The sequence below is a fragment of the Engraulis encrasicolus genome, chromosome 10 (assembly GCF_034702125.1).
Source record: "Engraulis encrasicolus isolate BLACKSEA-1 chromosome 10, IST_EnEncr_1.0, whole genome shotgun sequence".
Lineage (NCBI taxonomy): Eukaryota > Metazoa > Chordata > Actinopteri > Clupeiformes > Engraulidae > Engraulis > Engraulis encrasicolus.
Window position 1 is genome coordinate 56,374,661 of NC_085866.1, and position 23,133 is coordinate 56,397,793.

At 42.2% G+C, this 23,133-nt stretch overlaps 2 protein-coding genes across 7 annotated transcripts in view; one reads left to right on the top strand and one right to left on the bottom strand.

Moving 5' to 3' along the window:
• Window positions 1–4,482, top strand: part of tnnt2a (troponin T type 2a (cardiac)) — a 30,233-nt gene extending 25,751 nt beyond the window's left edge. For all 5 annotated transcript variants that reach the window (XM_063209407.1, XM_063209408.1, XM_063209409.1 and 2 more), the window contains one exon: window positions 3,194–4,482. In XM_063209407.1, coding sequence (XP_063065477.1) covers window positions 3,194–3,227 — 34 coding nt within the window. In that variant the 3' untranslated portion in view covers window positions 3,228–4,482. The remainder of the gene's footprint in view (window positions 1–3,193) is intronic.
• A 3,382-nt stretch (window positions 4,483–7,864) lies between these two features.
• Window positions 7,865–23,133, bottom strand: part of LOC134457398 (plakophilin-1) — a 35,407-nt gene continuing 20,138 nt past the window's right edge. Inside the window, exons 8-14 of one of the 2 annotated variants that reach the window (XM_063209414.1) lie at window positions 20,581–20,742; window positions 20,214–20,384; window positions 18,226–18,379; window positions 17,209–17,395; window positions 15,422–15,506; window positions 11,246–11,354; window positions 7,865–10,771 (exon numbers count right to left, since the gene is read on the bottom strand). In XM_063209414.1, the coding sequence (XP_063065484.1) occupies window positions 11,280–11,354; window positions 15,422–15,506; window positions 17,209–17,395; window positions 18,226–18,379; window positions 20,214–20,384; window positions 20,581–20,742 (834 nt within the window). In that variant the 3' untranslated portion in view covers window positions 7,865–10,771; window positions 11,246–11,279. Of the gene's footprint in view, window positions 10,772–11,245; window positions 11,355–15,421; window positions 15,507–17,208; window positions 17,396–18,225; window positions 18,380–20,213; window positions 20,388–20,580; window positions 20,743–23,133 lie in introns of both variants that reach the window. The other variant, XM_063209413.1, reaches the window with a different exon arrangement.

Below are 23,133 nucleotides of genomic sequence, written 5' to 3' on the forward strand. Positions count from 1 at the left end.
TACACATCTCCGACCCTGTGTCATAGAATAACACACCGATATATTTGTTTTGTAGATCCTTCTGACTGTACATTGAACTGTTTTAATCTGTTGAGCATGCTCTCAACTAAACCAAAGCCAGCTATAATGTCCACAAGACATATAGAATACAGTTTGGATAGCAAGTCTGAAAGAAGACCATAGACAAACCATTCTCTTGGGTTTTGTCATTTTAGGTGTCTTTATTGTCCCCTTTTCATCTCAGATCTTTTCAGTATCCTTCATCTCTTTCATTTAATCATTTATTCCACAATTTTTTTACCTTCTTTTGAGATACATGTATGTTTTTTACACTGTCATCTGTTTCAACGCTATATGTTTTTATGTGATATGTAATGTTGGGGCACCTGTATTTCCCTTGGCAGTATAATAAAATGTACTTACTGTAGATGCTGACCTTGATTAAGCCTTACCATGAACTTTTTAATGATCTGCTTGCTTGATTTTTTAATGTGAGTTAAGAAAGCTATGACTGGGTAGCCATATTGGTGTTTGAAATGTATTAATGACTGAAGTTTAAGTTGACTTGCATTGCCCTCATGTCAGGTATGTGTTATCTCGCACATTCAAGAACATCATGCTCTATGCGGTCATTGGAAATATGTGGTGTTTGTTTGACATGGGAATACATGCATGCTCAATGGTGAATGCCATTGATGTCTGTTTGGATGTAGTCCAAAACAAACCATATTTCAAGAGGCACATTTCAGGTGTCTGCCGAGGGCAGAATATAGTCATGGGAGTCTGGTATGTAACTGATCTGAGGTAAAGCTACTGTGCTCTTCCTGTTTGAGGATTATAAAAAAACATGAACAGTGTGTCTAAGTGAATGATGTGGCTGTGTCCAACTCTACACCATGTTATCACAGTCTCACAGATCACCACATGCTCTGCCACACAGTTTTAGTTTTTTTTGTATTTTCTTAGAGACTGGTCCACAATTTAGAGCAGTGGTTCTGAACCTTTTTTTAACAAACGCCCCCATTAACCTCACCATAACCGGTAGAATACACCGGCCGTGACGCGATTGAAGCGACAGAGAATAACTTGTTGACGTTGTAGAGTACACCGGCCGTGACGCGATTGAAGTGACAGAGAATAACTCGTTGAACTTGTAACTTGTTGACATTGATAAGGTAGTCTGTATACGGTTTTGAAAACTGTTTGGCAATTTTGGCTATATTGGCGTTTCACTTCTTTAGATGCAGCCATGCATACGTTTACTATTACTATTAAAAAAAACTGTGACATTGAACTGCAGTGACTTCCCCGACTAGCCTACTACGAAGGCCTGCATGCATGCACTTGTGTTCTCTCTCGTGCATGGGGATGAAACAAGTAGGCTATGGCAGACGCCATATCATTAGATACAACTTTTCAAGCGTTATACTTTTCCACTCGGGTAGAAAGTTGGCGCAGAGGTGTCTGCTGCAGCACGAATGAAGTTCAGGTCACAAACATGGCTGAGCTGGGACCATAAAAAGCCCGGGCACATTATGCAATAAAAGGCAAAAAAGCGACTACATCAGCCTTATAACCCACCAGGGAATGCACTGAATGTTAGTCCAGGCTGATCACAAATGCGCAATACAGACAGAGCACAAGAACCACCGACGCACTTGCACACAAATCGCAGCATGCTGTTCATGTCAGCAAACAGGAAAACGTGCACAATAAGCATTAGAAACACCCAAACTGCGTGTCATCAAAACAAGCAGAATTGCTTTAGAACTAATGCTTTCACAAACATAATGTATTTGCGTAGCACACACAGCTAACCAGCTGTCAGTGCTGTCGTCCGAAGCTAGTAAGCAAAGTTCCGTACTTCTCATCAAACCGTCTCTGTAGAAAGCCACAATACACAGAACGGTAAACAAAATACTTTAGGAAATATGACACCAGAAGCAAAGTACCCTATAATATTTGCCGCGGCGGGCTCAGTGATGAATGAAACAGCGTAGCCTACCTGTAGGCCTAGTGCTACCATCCAATGCCTTCTTGCTAGCCCACATGACAACTAGTTTTTGGCTACGATTGAAACTTGTCACTTTCAACACATTAACTTCGGTTATTTGATTTTTCTGTCATCAGCGACGCCACGACACATGTGTTATTCCAAGTGGGAAATGGAGAGCTGGCCTTGCTAACTAGAACTACTAGACTGAAATTTGCAGGCTATGTCTGACTGGAGGTAGCCACTCAATTCCGCTGATGGAACTAGAACTTGTTACTTTATCTTTTTTTTATCAGGAGTGCGCAAGTTTTACGCACAGGAGTAAAAAGCAGGCTATCTGTCTTTGTAAATTAATGGTGCCCAGCCATAGTCTCTGCTCTTTGATTTGCTTCATGCTGCCTCTTCTCATATAATATGTTGTATTGTCACAACATTCATAGAAGACACAATAGGCGTAATATTTATTTTTAAAAAAAAAGAAAGAAAGAAACTCCCTCCACTGGTGAAGGTACGCACAGTGCGTACGGCCGTACGGCTCCAGGCGCTCTTAGCTGTCGCGACTTGTCGCTGAACCGCATCATAGCTCATTTGCATAACATTCCCATTAGTTCAACTACAAACTGTCGCTCTCGTCACGCGAATCGCCTCTAGTCTCCAGAATCGCTTTTGTCGCGCGACTCAATACAAAGTCAATTACTTCCGTTACTCGTCTCGCTCTTGTCGCGGCCAGTGTATTTGCCCGGTAAGCCTCCCAACACCACCTTGACCTCATCATAAGCCTGCAAACGAATCCTTAGTATTGAAAAATGGCAACTCTCAGCTGTGTCCTTCTCAATGACCCCCAGGGCTCCCTAACACCCCTGTAGAGCCCCCATTACCAATAACTAATTATAGAAAGTGGTGTGGACAAATGGCCAGGCCAACCCAGCATATAAAGACACTCTCTGCCATCAAAACAGATATTTGGTACTGTAGGGGCATGTTTGTGGTCCGTTGCTACACAACATGCTTTGTCCTTTGTTGCAGGTAAGATTTGGTAACTTGAAACAAGAACAACAGGTTCAGTACGACCAAAGCCCCCTGGCCTTTTCCATTTTTTTGTTGTTTTTTTGTTGCATCTAATACTTCCATTGCTGGAAAAAAGGGAAAGAAAAAGACAGGCATACAATCCTTTCACTCTGTCTTTCTTTATGTTTCTAGGTCAAAGAGGACCAAGAGAGGCCTGAGGAAGTAGAGGGCACTGTGATCGTGCATGGCAGGCCTTCAAAGACACAACACCTACCCTCCCCACATCATCTCACTTTTCCTCACTTTCAAGCCTTTGGCCAGAGATATAAAAGTCCAAGTAGAAGTACGCTCACAGTGTATCTTATTCTTGAGATACATTGGAATAATTGATGTATAAACTATGTAAGATCATGTACTAGTGCAGGGATTCTTAACCAAAGCTGGGCCGTGCTTAGAAACTTGAGGCCCGCGGAAAAGTTTCAACCTCGCACTGGAGGGCCGCGAGGGCCGTGCAACTGTATGCATTATCAAATAAAGATGTTGAAGACAGCATGTGTCTTTTTACTGTCGCGCAATTCTGCTGCTTAAATGACCACGCACTGCTGTTTTTTGGTGGTGGAAGACGTTAGAGACAAGACGGCAATACACTTGCCCGAATGGACAATGGGAAACTACCAAACGGTGTGACGTGTAATTTGCAGACGTCTTCTATCCTCACGTTTGGTTACAAAAATGATTGAAACGTTACTCAAAATGATTCTGTTTACTGAAAGCAAAACCGTTATCCTTGTGTCCGCCAAAATACATTCATTTAAAGAACTTTGCATGATATTATGCAACAATGCTTTCCATTTTTGATACCTTGCCATGAGGAGTTTCTGTTCTCGTTTCGCATCTGCACATCAAGTAAATGCGTCTTGAATCAACCGTCAGAAGATACATCACAAATCGCAAACAGAGCTGTCACAAATGTCAGAGAGGCATTCAAATAAGATAAGATAAGATAAACTTAAATTGTTTTTATGTATGAATGGCTCTGGCCTGATGCACTCTGAGTGGATTTTTATTAGCATTGAATTTTGCCACTTAACACCGAAAAAAATGGGCCTCAATTTCAAAAAGGTTAAGAATCCCTGTACTAGTGTAGTGATGACATAAGTAAGATTACTTCTACTTCCACTGTAGTAGGGATGTACTGTACAGAATCCTGGTTTTTAAGGTTCTGAAGAATATCGAATCCACTGCCTACGATTTTGCTGAACTGAAACCGAATACTGAATCCTATTCCGATCACCGAAACTGAAACCAAACCCTGTCAACAAGGCCAAATTTGTCCGATTCCAAAAACGAATCTTGGATTCAGTAAGCTACATCTCTACTTCATAAACCTCTGCCTTTTGCCCCCTGAAGTCCCTGAAATGTGTAACTTGTAGCTTGCACACCGCTTCTGTGTCTTCCATAAAGTATGCTTGTAAAATAAAGAGGTGTGATTATGTTCACAAACTGGAAATGTATGAACGGGTAGAGAAAAAAATAAAATCACTGAAAGTGTGGCGACTAATCGAAACAGTTGTGTCACATAGGATGCATGGCATAGAATGCAATAGTGTGCTCATTGAAATTGATTTATCTGTTCCATCTGCCCTCTAAAGACTATTCTTCTTCATTTAAGCCCTTATAATGTCATCACGAAAAATTGAAAAGATAAATAAATAAAGCAATCCCTAGCCATGGCAGTTTTTTTTCCTCGATACATCAAAAAGCTGTTGAATGAAACCGGTTTTTGGATTAAACTTCTAATAGCCCTATGGGCAGCAAAGTGTGTGTGTGTGTGTGTGTGTGTGTGTGTGTGTGTGTGTGTGTGTGTGTGTGTGTGTGTGTGTGTGTGTGTGTGTGTGTGTGTGTGTGTGTGTGTGTGTGTGTGTGTGTGTGCGCGTGCGTGCGTGCGTGCGTGTCAGAGGCTGAGAAAAGTCTCAGAAGTCTGCACCAACTTGCACGGGTGCTGTGGGGCATTGAGCTTAGTGACACACACACACACACACACACACACACACACACACACACACACACACACACACACACACACACACACACACACACACACACACACACACACACACACACACACACACAGGACAGAGCATGCTCAGACGGGTTCTTGCAAACTACACCATTTTTAGACTCCACCACACCCAACTCAATCTGCTCTGAGAAACACTTTCATCAGTTACACATTACAGCAATTAAACTCACTCCCTTTCCTGACAGTGCATAGGTAATACAATGAAAACACTGCGCCTTCTTGTTGAGTGTCAAAATTCCACTTCAAAATGTGATTGTGAACATCTGACAGTAGAAAACACAACCAACATTGTTTTATCTCACAAAGTTTTTTTTTTTTTTTAAACATGCTTCAATTTGTGTGTAATCTTTGAATTCCAACAGTCGGTGACTCCTGCTCTGACCCCTGAGGGATGACATCATGGGTATCAGGGGCGGATCGAGCCTCTTTGGGGCCCTAGGCAAAATATAAACATGGGGCCCTACAGTCATTCTTTAAACAAGTTGCCAACTGGCATGGAAGGAGCGAGGGTGATATTTTAGTGTTTTGTCTCGTATATATCTTCAATTACTTTACATACATGACAAATATCAGGCCTACTTTTTGTGTGCTTATCACGACTAGTGTGACAGTTGGGGGCCCTCTATGGAGGGCGAATTTGTTCAGGGACTTTGGAAATTGCCTAGATTTGCCTAATGGCCTAAAAAGTCCTCCTCTGATGGTTATGGGCGGCCGCTGTAGCTGGAGGCTGTAGCTGGAGGCTGTAGAAGTGCCTCAGACGTCTTGTCTGTCTGGGTGACACACACACACACACATACCAGCCTCAAAGTAGACCATCCACACGCTCTAATGTCTCATCTGTTCAAATACATTCAGTACACAAGGTACCTGTGCCTAGGGTTGCTAACCATCCCTTGAAATACAGAATCGTCCTGTATTAAGAGATAAAAGTACGGGTTCTGTATTGAACTGAAACGGGACATGGGACGTTAAAATGCAGGAAATTACTTGTAAGAAATGCAAACTAGGCCTATTCTTGGTGGCGGACCCCAGAAACCCCCATCCCCACCCCCCCGACCCCTTAAGTTTTCCCATTCACAGTTGCAAACCCTACCTGTGCCAAACTTCTGTAGCTCTAAGAAACATCCATTTGATTGCTAAGAAGGAATTCATAAACATGCCAGGAAGAGTCCTCCTCTTACTAAGGAAAAAGCTCTTAAACGCTTAGCTTGCCCCAAGCTCAGTGAAGCCCTATTACCTGCTTCATCTCAGGGGCGTTTGGCCAGGTATTGCAGTGGCCCTGTTGGAAATTACTCTGGCTATTGCATGGCTATTATTGTCTGTCAGGACTGGGCTGGTGATCTGACATACAAGGCATTTTCTCGGTGGGTCGACAGTCATCAGGAGCTGATGCTTTTGTTTTTTGTTTGTTTGTTTTGTTTGTTTCAAATATTCCCCTAGAGACCGGCCCACAATTTAGATGGGGCAGCCCACCCATCATTGCATGCTTATTATACAGTGGACTGAGCCCATCAAAATTGCAGTATAGGGGTGGGGATGAGGAGATGGTCTATGTAAAAAAAATGCATGGGTTGGTTTGTGGTCTGTCCAGCCCTGGTGTCTGTAGGTGCACCAGCTGAAACATAAACCTGCTATGAATGATCTACCTATGATCGGTCTGCAATACTGGTACGTCTGAACTAGGCAGCATTATTATTAGTAAGCCATGGCAAGAATAAACTAGGGCTCACTATGAAAAGAGGCAACAGCCTCAATATGACTTCTTGTGATTATAAAATAAAGGTGAAATGAAATGGTTTATATTTTGTTTCCACTTGTTTGTATCCACTATATTGAAAAAGACAAGAGTAAGTGAACAGTATTTTCAAACTTTTATTTGTTCGCCAGACCAAGGTCTGTAAACTTATATGGAAAGAATAATTGTGTGTTCATAAGAAAACAACAGCAGGACAATGTCTGTAATGTTATGTATTATGTCAATGAAATCCAGCCATTCACCATACCAGTAGTTATATTGCTTTTGTAATCTCTTAATAGTTGACATGAGAGTTCAAATACATAAACAGTTCCACCTTAATTTATTTAGAGCCAAAACATAAAGGGATATGCCTACATTAAATACACAAATTACACACCTACAACACTGCATGTCATACTCATTTACATTCAATCTTTGGCATAAATAATAGAATGGTCCAAGGAATGGGGAAATTGGCATTAGAAAAACAATTGTATCTCTTAATAGAAATTAATATTTATTTAGCGAAAACAGAAACAAGAATCAAAAACAAAACTGAAATAAAAACTCATAAAAAGCATCTTGGTTGTCTTCAAAATGTAAAAAAGGCATCTTGATGGTCTGTAATGTAAACAGTAAAAAAGAACTGCTCGTGGCAGGTTTTTTTTTTGATCTAGACCTATATACACCAGAGCTGGACTGGGAGGAGAAATAGGGCCCAGGCACCTTTGGATTAAAGCCCCCTTCCAAAACAAAATTAGCGGCACTAAACTGAACTGATTTTTTTTTTTTTAATTAAAAAAAAAATTAAAATCTGAAAATAGGGGCCCAGGAGGGTCCAGGGCCCACCAGGAAATACCTGCTATGCCAGCTGGCCAGTCCAGCCCTGGCCTACACCAAGCAAGAAATGGAAAAGAGGAAATTATAATTCTGTGCCAGCACCACAACCCAGGTTAAAGTTGCTGTTAGCTTTTTTTTGTTTACGCCCTACACTGTAAAACATTGCAGCCAGTTAAACATAAAAAAGCAAGTTGCCCTGCTGTATTACGTTGCATTACTTGAGCCTCGGGTTGAGTTAAGCCTTAAGTTGAGTTAACTTACAAACTTAAGGCAGGAGGGCAACATACCTTTTAAAGGTGTCCTGTGTAGGATGTGGACAGAGTAGGTATTGCAACTATGCTGTTCATTGAAACTGTGCTGTCTGCTGCCAAATTAGATCTTTTCAGGAATATTTACTTCGTAATAAACAAATAGTATGACCAAAGTACAGTAAATTTTGCTGCTAAAAATGTCTATTTCTGGAAATTCTAAATGTCCGACATGGAGAAGATCCCCTTTTTCAAGTATGAAAAGTGCCATTTTCCCAGTCATCTTCTATCACTGTACAATAGAAAGTATCTTAACTGGTCATTTCACAGCCTGGTATGGAAGCACCACTGCCCAAGACAGAAGAGCCCTCCAGCGAGTCATCAAATCTGATCAACGGGTAATCAAAACCGAACTACTCAACATCCAGGATCTTTACAATCAACTGTGTCTAAGGAAGGCCAAACGAATAATAATGGACCAGCACCACCCCAGCTACACACACTTCACCCCACTACCATCTGCCTGCAGATACAGGTGCATACGCGCCCACACCAGCCGACCTTGGGACAGTTTCTTTCCTCAAGCCATCAGGCTGTTGAACTCCAACCCACCATAGGAAGAAATCCACTATTTCACTCATCATAGTCTTTTTTAAATGCAGCTTTTAAAACTTTTTAAATATATGTGTATTTTTCCTTATTTCTACTTTTGCCTTTTTACTTTTTACCTTTTTTGGGACTCTCCGAGCAGGGATTCTAGAATTCATGTACACATGACAATAAAATATCTTGTATCTTGTCATAATGAATACTTGGAATTTGATGGTGGTGGTAAGTATTCATGAAAAAGGTAACTGTGAATGGGCAACATGGACTCTGGGAAGAAACAACTAAAAATAGTACACAGTGCACCTTTAACGTTTAACTGGCTTGCAATGTTTTACAGTGTAGAGTTTTGCATTATGATAAAAGACATGATGATACTGCACTTGGTCAAACATTTTGGCATCACCTTACATTTCAATCAAGAAATCAGCAAAATTACATCAATTGATATTCATGTAAATATGTACATGTACAGTAGGCCCTATACGAAGAAATAAACATTAGTAGTCCTGGTAACATGCATTTCCTTAGCATTCCTAACACTGTACACAGATTATGACCGAAGACGTGTTAATCAGGTCACGGGATACATTAGGAGAATGTGCCAAAATATGCTGCTCTAGAGGAGTTTGATGACACTTGTATCACCATCGATATACTGTTAAATGGAGGGAATTCTGATATGTACATACTGTTTAATGGAAGATAACATTACAGTAAGGGGAACTCAAATCTGAAAATAAATAGTGCTTAGTTTTGAAATCATGCTGAAAACCAATCTGCTATCATTCTGTTCTTGACCCCCCTTTGAAATTAGTGTTTCCTGTTTAGACACTGCGTGATAAATTTGCTGTTACCAGAATGCCAATTACCAAGTCATAGTGCATTATAAAGGCCCTGTGCACTGTCATGTGGTATAGTACCGGTACTATGGTAGTTAACTTTTCAATGACTGGTGGAATGGCGTACATTATGGGGCTACGTCGTTCAGGCGAGTCTGTCTATTCTAATTTTTTTTCTGGTCTGGAAAAAAAAATCTGAACCGCTTAGAAACTACCCATACAGACAGCATGCCATCGAAGACAGTTACATCTCTGAATGGTTGCATCTCTATCCACACAAGCGTTTAAAATATGCTCATATGATCCTGCCTCTTCATAACTTTCAGCCTAGGTCAGGTTTTCCAAGCCCATTTCTTTCTGGCAATAACAGTATGACAACCAGGCTCTTGCAACAACTGGTTTATCTTTTCTTTACAACTTTATAACTTTTCTTTTCGACTCTATACCTACAAATAGCCAGGCTATAATTGACTCAGATCTGTGCAGTCCCCCACTCAGTCCCTCACAAATACAACACCCTGAACTGGTCTTTATTCTTGGTGAGGTCAGAGGAAATACTATAATCCAGATGTGTTATCATATCTCATAATACATGTATGATGACCAGGGTTCTTATTTGGGTGGTAAACATGGATCCAGACACCTCGTTGTGGTCTCTCCAGTGTTTCAGGGTTTCATTGGCACATAAACAAGCAATATTTATCCACACAGACTAATAATACTCTGACTGTAATATACTGTTGAGCGCTATATGGTGATAGTTAGATTAAACTGTTATGATGATTGAGTGTCTATTTTTGGGCAGCATACCCATTTCAGTATTCAGTATATACAATGTCTGATGGAAAACCATAATTAATGGTTTTCCATGTGCTGATCTTTGTGTGCCCGTCTCTTTCCAGTGCACCCCTTTAATGTGACTGTCTCTAATACACTCATGAAGACGTCTGTGTTCATATTGAAATCTGAGCATCTTGTTGTGCTTACATCAATGCATCCATGTGGACAGGACTGTACCGTGTTTACGTTGAAAAAGAAGAAAAACAAAGAAAAATAAGTCGATAGAATGAACGCAGGTCTCTTGAAAAAGCGTTGGGAGGGAAAAGGTCCATAGTGGCACATATGTTTTGATCTTCCAAAAAGTCATCATCTCCACCACCACAGAAAACAGAGAAGGTGGAATCCTTTCAGAGGGTGGGTGAGGCTGTGTGTGTGTGTGTGTGTGTGTGTGTGTGTGTGTGTGTGTGTGTGTGTGTGTGTGTGTGTGTGTGTGTGTGTGTGTGTGTGTGTGTGTGTGTGTGTGTGTGTGTGTGTGTGTGTGTGTGTGTGTGTGTGTGTGTGTGTGTGCCTGCATGCGTGCATGCATGTGCAAGTGCGAGTGCAAGTGTGAATGTGTGTCACACAAGTCTTCACCTGAAAAAGAGAAGGTATTAAATCAGTATGAGCATTTGGTCAGTAAACGTTTTTTTTCCACATCATGGCATCTTGTTAAATGAAAATCTGTACTGTCAGTACATGCATACAGTAACTGTAATTGAAAGGAAAGAAAACTATTCAGAGAGAGAGTGCAACATGATCTCACCGTTCAATTCCGTGTATTGAATAAGGACCATTGTGACACAAAATTTGTGTCAGTTTCACAGATTTTGCCCTCTCTATAGTCCCACAGCTTTATGTTCCCAAAGTCTTATGATTGAAGGATAGAGATGGAGAGAGAGAAGAAGGATAGGTCTACAGGAACCCAAGAAACCGGAAGGTGAAACCTAGACCACACTTGCAGCTATGTATGTTTGGTAAATGAGCCAACAAATTGTCTGTTCCTCGTCAGGTGTGACCTTGTGTTCACGTAAATACTTTTGTTGCAGCATTTGAAAAAGAGACACCTACCATGAGCCTCTTGTGAGTGCCATACTGTCTGCTGTCAATCAATAACCTGCACCGAACGGTGAGCCTCTGTCGTGACTTCGTTGACAAATGTGGACTTGTTCATCCCTTGCTGTAATGTATAAATAAGCTGGTTAACAACATCAACAACAACAAGGAGGTACAATATACAGTAAACAACTTATCGTAATTTGTCATCAATAAATGATCATAATTAATAACTATAATATACAGTATTCAGTTGGGTTAACACATTTCAAGGTGCTGCACTTAAATACACCCCAGACAATCAGACACACTGACACAGACAGACAGACACAGACAGACACACTTCCACACAATAGAGTTTGTGCAGCGTTCACATGAGTGGAACACATGTCAGCAGTAAAGGTCATGGTAATGTTTAAACGGTGCAGATGACTTTGCCTGGGCGTTCCCCTGCCCAACACAACACACTGACACCGTGCCAAGGCAGAGTGTGAGAGACAGCCAGACTGAAACCAGAGGGCTGCTTTCATGCCATGTCTCTCAACACACACACGCGCACACACACACACACACACACACACACACACACACACACACACACACACACACACACACACACACACACACACACACACACACACACACACACACACACAGCCTAAGAGACAAGACAATTAGAGACAAGTTCTATTTTGTCTGCGCCGCCCATTAACTATCAATGCTATGTTCGTGTGAAATTGGGTTTGGGGGTCCGAATTCTGTCAGAAGCAGAAGTGCGCAGCAGTGCTGTCGGAGCCGGTGTGCGGAAGCCCTTAGGGCAAGACAGCTACACAGAATTGTAAATAGAAATAGAAATAGACTCCATGTGAAGTGACTGCTGGGTTCACACCATGATTGTTATGAGCTCCCTTAATCTTTTTGTTCTGCTCTTCCTCAAGATTGGAATGACTGAATGGATGATTACGTAAGAGTGTGCCAACACAGCCAGTGCTTCATGGGAAAGTGTGTCCCAGGTGGTTGTTGAACAGACACAACACTGTCGGAATTAAGTGAGCTCATAACCTGCATACGCGTATGTTTACTGCAATGTGCAATAATGTGTATTATGTATTTGTGTATGTTTTGAAATTGTGTAGTTATGTAAGCTGTCAGACACCTTAATTTCCCTCGGGGTTAGTAAAATTACTCTTCTCTACTCAGGGCCACTGACAGCTTTGGCCAGGCCCTGGACAAAATAAACTAAAAGGGCCCGCGGCCCAATACATATAATGTAATAAGGACCCCCTTTTCCCCCGGACCCAGGACAACTGACCCCTTTGTCCCCCCTGTTGGCTTCCCTGATTCTACTCGATTGTACTAGTTCCTATTCATCCAAAAAGGAAATGGAAAATTAACAATAAAAAAATGCGACAGCACTCCTAGAATATAATGTAGACGTACAGTAGCAGCGTAATAATACTGCTCAAAAATATATTCCTGTCTCTCTCCCAATTCGCTTCCTGTCCACCTCTCACACTGTCCTATCAAATAAAAGCCGAAAAAAATATTTAAAGGGACACAAGGTAACATAACGTGCCCATGGCATGCTTGTCTCTAAATCTACGCTGTCATGAAAAAAAAACCATCCCACTGTGCCAGCAATCAATAGTGCACTGCATACAAATGTGAATATGTCTCTGGTGGTACGTAAAGGGAATTTTTCGTTTGAAAAGCTTTCCCCCCAATGTTCGTTCGGGTTAGTCTGCTAAAAGTTACATTCAGGGTTTTCTGACAGCGGGCCGCGAAAGTGGTCAGGAGAGTCATTGTTCACTTACTAATAACTCAAATAGGCATTGGCTGACTTGGCTGTAATTAATTCAACTTTTAATCCTACATAGTGTCCCTTTAAATGTGTGAGAAAATCAGACCGCCTGCTTCTCTTCATTTTTTCCCCCCTCTACCTCTGCTGTCAAGCTGGCAACTGAAAACTTGCCTCCCTGGATTCCTCTCTTGATTCTGTTTCACCTCTTCCACTAAGGGTGTGGCTGAATGCATTTTATCTGTGTGTGTGTGTGTGTGTGTGTGTGTGTGTGTGTGGGAAAGAGGCAGCCACAGAGAAATTTGTTGACACATGCACATTCATGAGGATATGCTCAGTGTGCACGTACATGTGCACGTGTGAGAGCGTATGTGTATCTCTGTGTCTGTGACGTGTCTGAATGTGTGTACTAATATGTGGGGTCTACATTTTTGGGAAGGAAAGGACACGTAAGGGAGTGAGTGAGTGAGTGAGTGAATGAATGAATGAATGAATGAATGAATGAATGAATGAATGGTCGGTTGAGCAACTGAGTGAATGAATGAACGAGTGAGTGAGTGAGTGAGTGAGTGAGTGAGTGAGTGAGTGAGTGAGTGAGTGAGTGAGTGAGTGAGTGAGTGAGTGAGTGAGTGAGTGAGTGAGCGAGTGAGCGAGTGGAGGAGTGAGTTGGTGAGCAAGTGATCCAATGCTCAAAAAGTGCAAGCAAATTAATAAGCCACAAAGAAGAGGGTGTGTGTGTGTGTGTGTGTGTGTGTGTGTGTGTGTGTGTGTGTGTGTGTGTGTGTGTGTGTGTGTGTGTGTGTGTGTGTGTGTGCGTGTGTGTGTTTGTGCATTCTCACATTTGTATGATAATGATGTGCATGATTAATAGATCACTGTTAGCCGTCTAACTGACAGACACAGACATGTCCATGCACCACACCCATCCACTCCCAGCTATCTAACATCTATCTACAGCAGTGGTTCTCAACCTTTTTTGAACAAACACACTGTAGAACTCGTCCTAAGCCTCCCAATGCCCCCTTGACCTCATCACAAGCCTGCCAACGCCCCCTTACTATTAAAAAATGTAAATGGACTAATGCCCCCAATGACAACTAAGCACCGCCCTCTCTTAACTGTATCCTTCTCAACGCTCCCCTAGGGTTCCCCAACGCAATGCCCCCTGGGGGCTGCAGCGCCATGTTGAGACACACTAGTGATTTGTCAAATCCACTGTATCCGTCTACACGACAACAGTCTAAGAAGAGACTCTGGGGTGACAGCCCATTGACGGTTTCTCCACAAGTTCGTGATTAACAAAGGAAAAACTCACACATTCATCTCAAAATGGACGCTGGGCTAGCAAAGACAAATAATAGTGAAAATAAAATCTGTAACACCAGGCTCCCATTGCTATTGTTTTACTGTGACATTTTTGGCAGTAATGCCATACGTTCTGAGACCTGTCTTGCAGGCTTTATTTTTCTTATTATTCTCCATCCAACAGAGTCAAATTTCAGGGGAAAACCCCAGGAGCAAACATCAGGGGAAAACGACTTACACCTTCCACACCGACCATATGTCTGGGAGACCATGTATACATTTTCTATTCTTGTCACCAGCAACTAAGAAAGAAAGTTGCTGCAGATAAGCTGGAAATAAGCTAATTTTATGTCACAGATGACACATTGACTTCACAGATGTTTGTCAATGCTTTCTGTCTTTACATGGGTTCACCCCTTTACTGTAGGTGACTGTGTCTGAATGTTTGTGGGATGACAAAGACACACACATACACCCAGACACACCAACACACACACACACGCACGCACACAGGCACGCACGCACGCACGCACGCACGCACGCACGCACGCAAGCACGCACACACACACACACACACACACACACACACACACACACACACACACACACACACACACACACACACACACACACACACACACACACACACACACACACACACACACACACACTGTATGCCCTCCCTTTGACTTCCATTCATATTAACCCTAACAACAGCTAAAGAATGCTAAACTGTGCCCAAACCAAAACAATCCCTTACCTTAACCTGTCAGTGAGGAAATGTTTTTACACTTTTACTTTTACCAGTTACAACAAAATTATCCCACAATTAGAGGTCAAAACATAGAGCGAGGGCCCCACTTTGTTGGTGTGCTCCAATAGCAGTGGCCTCAAAGAGGTAGATTGATGCAGTGCACACACACACAAACACAAACACAAACACACACACACACACACACACACACACACACACACACACACACACACACACACACACACACACACACACACACACACACACACACACACACACACACACACACACACACACACATGCATCCTTGAGAGAGAGTGGCTGTTGGGGTTACCTTTTTTAGGTGTCCCTGGATGTCCTTGTCATCCCATAGGGTGTACAGGAGAAGAGCAGCTGCTTTGCTTCCCTTTGGAAATTTCCTGTTAACCACAAGTAGAATATTCCTGTAATTTCATTTTAATGCATTTGTCCTTCCTACACAATGCAATGGGCAGAGGTGTCAAAAGAAACACACAGGTAACTTATCTGAGTAACCAGTAGACCTGTGTACACGTCTTATGATCAGCTGACTCAGCACTGGCTGGATCAAGTTTGGGTTTTTGTTAGGTTTTCAGTGTTTTTCAGGAACAACACAGTCTATCTACATCATTAGGTTTAATGGAGTAAATGGTGTTCCAGCTATGTGATATCATTATTTCACTTTTACTTTTACTTTTTATACCTCAGCCAGGCAATAGGTAATGTAATACAATATTATGTCTTTGTCTGTGCCTAAATATCTACATCTATTCCTGTAAGATGAAGCATCACAAATGGACAACAAAGTTAGACATGGGTTATATCAAAGGGCTGAGACTCATAAGCACATCATAATGTTTCCACACATCATAAAATCAAGAGCACCAAGTGCCCATTTGAACTCTATGTGTGTTGAGTATAAATGCATTTTATTACTTTTTTGTTTGTGAATTGAATTGCCCTGGTATGAAAATGTGCAATAAAATGTGCCTTGCCTTCCCTTGCCAAAACATACAGCAGGTTCCACCCAACTTAGAGATACACGGGCTAATATCAACAAAATGTGAATGACAACCTCAAACAGCAAATTAGGATATGTCGAGTAAATGCTACATCTTTCAATGGTAATGCCATTTGACTCTGTTTCACTGCATTCTAACAACAGCAATTGTCTTTACGCGTTTCTTCCCACAGTACACATACAGTATTTAACCAGAAGAGCAGTCCATTCACAGCAACAGGCTTTCACAGTTCACACAAAGTGCCACACCCTACCTTGTCTGTCCCGGCCTTAATGCCCTCAATAGGAATCATTTTATTATTTCAGAATGAGTTACAAACTGTATTTTACACCGAAAACTACATGCATCTCAGATGCAGACTGCATATGTTTGTGTAGCACTGCATCTGCAACTGCTTTCAAAGACATCAGTCTTAACTATTGAATTCCTGAACGTGCCAGCCTTTTTTTCCTTTTTTCTGATCAATGCAAAAACCCATTTACCGTGGGTTGCAACCAAGCAATGCATATTTTCAAAAATGTCACGATAGTAGACATTGCTGAAACCTGCATGATTTAGGAAAACCTCCTGATGATGTTGTAAATAAATAATGTTTGAATCCAACTCTCCACACTGAATGTTGGGAAATCTTGGAAGTAGAATTGAGCAACACCAAAAGAAAAAAGTCATCACTTCATAGCCTGACTCTCGCCAGACCCTTGTTTATTTCCACTCAGCTTTGTGAGCTCACACGAGGGTCTGGAGGACCTTCAGATTCGCCCTGCTCCCAAACCAAAATACAGCAGTACAAGTGTTTCCCCAATCATGCAAGGTTTTTATCTTTGAAAATCACGCCTTCATAGACCTACGCCTATACCTGTACATAGATTTTTCATTTACAAACATTTGTTTTGTGAGGAGGTGCAAGACGCTACGCAGCCAACCACGTGAGCAAATTTTTTTGACCGACAGCACTTTCCAACAATCAGAGGTTGAACAGAGTGCAGCCAGGGTCACGCAAACAGTGATTATTTACAAACGGTAAACCCATGTATAGCGTAGCTCCAAATGCATGTTCATGGAGCAAGGCGGAACGACTTACTGGTTTTCAATGAGTGAGCTGAGGGAGTCGACCAGGCCTGTGGTCAGCAGTTTCTTAGCCCCCTCGGTGTCGGACATGAGGAGTGTGCGGGCGGTGTTGCACGCCGTTACTATGGTGTCGTCACAGTTACACAGCTCCTTAGGCCCCGCTGTCAGCAGCAATGCTAGCTGCGGAAGGATCTGCCGCACTGGATAAAAGACACACACACACGGACACACACACATGCAAAAGAGTTGATGTGTGTTGATGGATGACCCTTCCAAAGGAGAGATGAAAGAAGCCTGCGACAGGAAAATCAACAGCATGTCTCACATCAAAACTGTACAATTCTACAGAAACAAACCCAATGCAACATAACAAAGTTCATGCAGCTTCTGTGCTGTTGCTGTGTGATGACAAAATGCTTGAGTGCAGTGCTGGTGTGCCCACGCTATTGTGTAGTGATAGGGTCCGGCTACATTAGTGTAATGCACTGGTCTACAAATGGTGGCCCGCGTGCCAGATCCGGCCCGGGCAGGGCAAACATTTAACCCACCATGAGGTTGGCACAAATGAAAACATATATACGTGCTATCTGTGCTATCCATACTGTCGGGCGATTTGTTTGGCCCTCAGACTCATTTGTGCTACATAATTTGGCACTCAGGGAAAAATAATTGGCAATCAATGGTGTAATGTAATGCCATGCAATGTAATGAGCATACCCATGCTTTTGTGTGTTGTGCTTGCATACCCATGCTGTTGTGTAGCGATAGGGTCTGGCCACATTAGTGTTGTTCTTGCATACCCATGCTGTTGTGTAGTGAGTATTGTGCTAGCATACCCATGCTCTTGTGTAGCGATGGGGTGGGAGCGTACCTATGTTCCCTGGCTCCTATGTTCCCCGGGTTTTTTGAAAAAAGGATTCTAAGTTCCCCGGTAGCGGGGAACATAGGACCCGGGGAACATACTTTAGAACCTGGGGAACATAGGGATGACCCCAATGGTGTGTGGCTACATTGTGTTGTGCTAGCATACCCATGCTCTTGTGTAGCGATGGGGTCCGGCTGAGGTTGCCCATGAGGGACATGGCGGTCTTCTGCAGGCTGCGGTTGGGCGACTGGAGGAGTGGAGAGATGTGTTGCAGTCCGCTCAGCTTGTCCGCTATGGTCTGACTCATTGCGCTGGATACCTGCAACAAGGACCCGTTAGTTAGGAGATAGTTACTGTAGTGCTCACACACACACACACACACACACACACACACACACACACACACACACACACACACACACACACACACACACACACACACACACACACACACACACACACACACACACACACACACACACACACCCACATCTGACCTTGTCCTCAAGCATGTGCTCAAAATCTCAAAATTAACATTGTCAGAACACACTCTCCACATAGAATACATGGTTTCTTTTCATAAACAATGCATAGAAGGATGTCTTTACTCGTAGCCTCTTACTGCAGATGGGGTCACTGGCGGGCCTATTCACTATTTGCTGAAAATACTCAACTACATCATAACAACATTGCTATGACAGTACCGAGAGCCAAGTAACAGATTAAGACACAGCCATTACAATTTTGGTGAGAGTAAGGTTATAACATAGGCTCTGCGATAAGGGGTAAAAAAAATAACACTGTTACAATCACAAACAATGCGCTGAACCACATGTTCACATACAGCACATAAATCACCAAAACGTCCTAAACGTGGTGACATATTCATTGATTGGCCCAAAGCACCTTGCTAATCCACTCTACATCCTTTACAGGTACGTTTTGTCACAAGCACACAGAGGGCGCGGCCCAACAGTTCAAACAAATACAGCAGCATTACATGGATTTATGACTTGTCAAAACTCAACAACGACTGCACTGTAGGCTATATTCATCTGCACAACTCTGCAGACTAGAATCTAGTATGCAGGGACCAGGCTACTTTCTCTTAATGGACGAAGACCAGCTTACTGGGCTGGGGTTGCGGGTGTGGCACTCCAGAGTACTGTATGTTCAAGAATGAAAAGACTAAGTTACTTCCTCTTAATGCTTGCAGTCCAGCTCACTCAGCTGTGCGGTTCAGCAGAGCACTACTCTGTATTTTCATTCATATTACATGCGCAACATACTAGTCAATTACATTGTTTTATAATTTATCCATACTACAATACAAACTCATTGAGCTCATTTTGGCAATGTGGTTCTGAAGAGCATGGACTATTCATGTATTTCACATACTACAATACTCTTAAAGTTCTAGGGCATTTCAAGCAGTTTGAAGCAGCATCAAATGTAAATCCTTGCCACGATCATCAGAGACAATGCTTTGGGCTTTAGAATTGGTGATCTTAAGGCCAATGTATCACTAGCCCCGTTTATACTGGCCATTGGCCAAGGAACTTAAGCCTAGCCCATGTAACCGTTTACTGCTTGGGGTAGGCCAGAACTGGGCCAAACCAAGAACAGTTTTAACAGTCCCTCCTCAACTGCCAGGGTGACCAGCAGTAAGCCATGGTGCTTACAGGTCTTTTATAATGGGTTACCACGGCTCCCATTCTAATTAGAAGTTCCTGGGCAAATGGCCCGCAGTATAAACGTATAATCTGTACTACATACTGTACAACAAATTAACACCCATCAACCGGCCAAATGCTTGTGACAACTCAGTTTGTTTGGTAGAAAAGAAAACTTATAGCCACTTTGACTGGTGGTGAGTGTATGTTTTGTTAGTAAGATTTAACATATACGTACATGCCACATTGGCTAGTGACGGAAAAAAAGACACCTTAAAGTATAAAAGTGTTGTAGCCCCTTAATGCACGCCGTACCATCTGAGGCACGGTGTAATAGTCATTGAAAGGCTCATTACCATAGTACTACTCTACCATGACATAACACAGGGCCTTTAGTAATGCACTACGACTTGGTCATTGGCATTCTGGTAACAGCAAAATGTATAACTCCAAGTATAAGTATGGAGTGTGGAGCCTCACCGAGCTGTGGTTGGCGGTGAGGTTCTGCAGAGCACCACAGCAGGCCTCCAGCGTGGCGTCCTTCTGGCTGGAGCCCAGCAGAGACAGGTACGTCTGCATGGTCTTGGAGTGGTACAGTAGACCCAGCCCCTCCGGCTCACTCGCCTCCGACATCGGGTAGCTGAAGGAGCTCTGCTGTTGAAGGATGGATGATCAGAGTTAAAAGGCACATCTATTAAAATCTAGATTGCTTGCCTCCTTTGCCAGATGGTTAAAGTAACGTTGTTATTTAAGGATAGATAAGGAAGGTTTAAGGAAATAGATTAAGGAAAACCAACGGACAGTCACACAAAAGGCAAACCTTTCTATATAATGTTCACTGTGTTACCTCCGTTATCTTTTTGCTTTTAGGACTGAAGCAGCCGACGGGTGCAGATTTCTTGGCATTGGCCCTCACTTCAGGCTCTGTGTACTTAGTGAACTGCTCTGGTGCCTCTGTCTCCAGCTGGTATGTCAAGTTGTGCAGAATACACACACAGTTCTCCACCGACTGCATGAAGGAAGCATAACACACGTGCACAAGGCAGTGAGCAAACAAAATGCCTTTTGACACCTTGGTAGAAAAGTCCCCAGTTTGAGGGATAGCTACAATACAACAATATAATGAGGCATGATACCGCCACATATTGCTTGTTATTATATGGTTGTGACGTCATCTGTCGAATGCTCCATTCATTTCAACGGGGCTCCCCAACGTTCGGACGTCTGTTATTTTTCGATAACGGACGGGTTGGTCTATAACAGACCGCTGGCAATGGCAACAAGACTTTTCACTGCTAAAGCGACTTTTCAACAAGACTCTAATCAGCTGCTGTGATAGACAGCACCCGTTGTCCTGGCTACCGCTGTCAATGGCAACAAGACGTTCACTGCTAAAGCCACTGGCTTGTATACAAGTCAGTGGCTAAAGCGAATGTTTCATATGGGGTCCGGTCTTTTGTCACTCTAATCAGCTGCTGCGATAGACAACACCTGTTGTCCTGGCTAGCCTACCTAGCTGTTGCCTAGCGGTGTTCCACAACGGCACTGTTTTGTTTTGCGCAGCAACAATCTTAACATTAAATAGGTCTAAAGAAATGTCCCCGCATGTGTGGATCATTTAAGTACAAACCCCAACTCCGATGAAGTTGGGACGTTTGGTAAACAGTGAATAAAATCAAAATGCTATCATTTTCAAAACATTCAATCTATTCATTAGATGGAGAATAGTGAAAAGACAACAAATTAAGTGTTAAAACCGAGAAAAAATATTGTTTTGGGGGACATATGTACTCATTTCTAATTTGATAAATCCAACACGTCTCAAAAGAGTTGGGACGGGGATCAGTGAAATTTAGTAAACATCCAAATAAGATAAAACAACAAAGAAGAACATTTCAAAATGAATTGTACTGACGGACAATATACGTGTCCAGGTATAAGATCATCACAGAGAGGCTGAGTCACTCAGAATTAAAGATGCAAAGGGAATAATTACCATAGTTATTACATACATTTTTTAATTCCCTTTGATTTACCACGATTGAGTGTATAAGACATTTTTAGTTAATAAAATCATTGTATAGGTTCATGACATCATGAAATATATATTGGCTGTAGTCTCACTCTAATTCCTGGAGTGCTAGAGCTATTGAAAATTGACCATATTAAGAATGCTTAATGCGTGCAAATGATACAGGGGTGTAACATTCTCCTAAGCACCTGAGCTCACTTGAAATAGACCCAGAAGACATGGGAAACAGTCCTTTGCTTACAGAAGTCAGCAGAAGTTGTAGAAGTCCATTCTTTTTGACAATAATAGAGCATGGCACATCCTGTGCTACAGTGAAAATGGACCATCCAACTTGTGTTAGTGCTAGCTTCAAAAGTCAGCCTCCATGATGGCATGCGGGTGCAGTAGTGCATTGGTTAAGATGTTCTCACTCATCTGTAGAGTTAAATACAGTGCTGAATGGTATGAATGGGTTTTACACAGCATGAAAAGCCACTCATGCATTATATTTTGAAGGGAGATCTTCGATTACTGCCACATAGTAAGGTCAAATTGCATTCTCTACTATGTTTTAACAGTTTGGCTCCATCATAAGGACCAGCAGGTGATAAAATGGTGGGTTTTTGGTCAAGACCTGTCACACTGTAAGCACTACAGAAAGGAAAACATTGCAAAACATGACAAGGAATACACCCACCATTTAAGCTGGTGAAATCATGTCCAAGATAGGAATTAACACTGTTTTTTATATATAATCATCTCATCGGTTAATGTATTTAACTGTTAAATGTTGTCTTTTGTTTTGTTTTTAGTCTTCCTCGACATTTGCTGCCATTTATTGTCCCCGTCCCAACTCTTTTGAGACGTGTTGGATTTATCAAATTAGAAATGAGTACATATGTCCCCCAAAACAATATTTTTTCTCGGTTTTAACACTTAATATGTTGTCTTTTCACTATTCTCCATCTAATGAATAGATTAAATGTTTTGAAAATGATAGCATTTTGATTTTATTCACTGTTTACCAAACGTCCCAACTTCATCGGAGTTGGGGTTTGTATATCCATATAATAAGCGGGTTAACTTACGGCGAGTCGGTCGCTTTGTGGAATAGCAGCACTTCAGAGAGAACAAGACCCCTCCGCTCCGCGTCGGGGTCTAAAGATTCTCTCTGTCGTGCTGCTATTCCACGGTAGCGACCTTCTCGCCGAACGTTAACCCTTACATAATGTCATGGAAATTGCAGCATTTTCATTCACAAGAGATTTTACAGCACACAGCAGCATACAGCAGCTTGCATGATAACGTTGTCCAATTTAATGTTTAAACTAGATTGGCCCTTTGAAAAAGAGCTGTGATGGGAATTCACTGTGGGAAAGTCACAAGAAT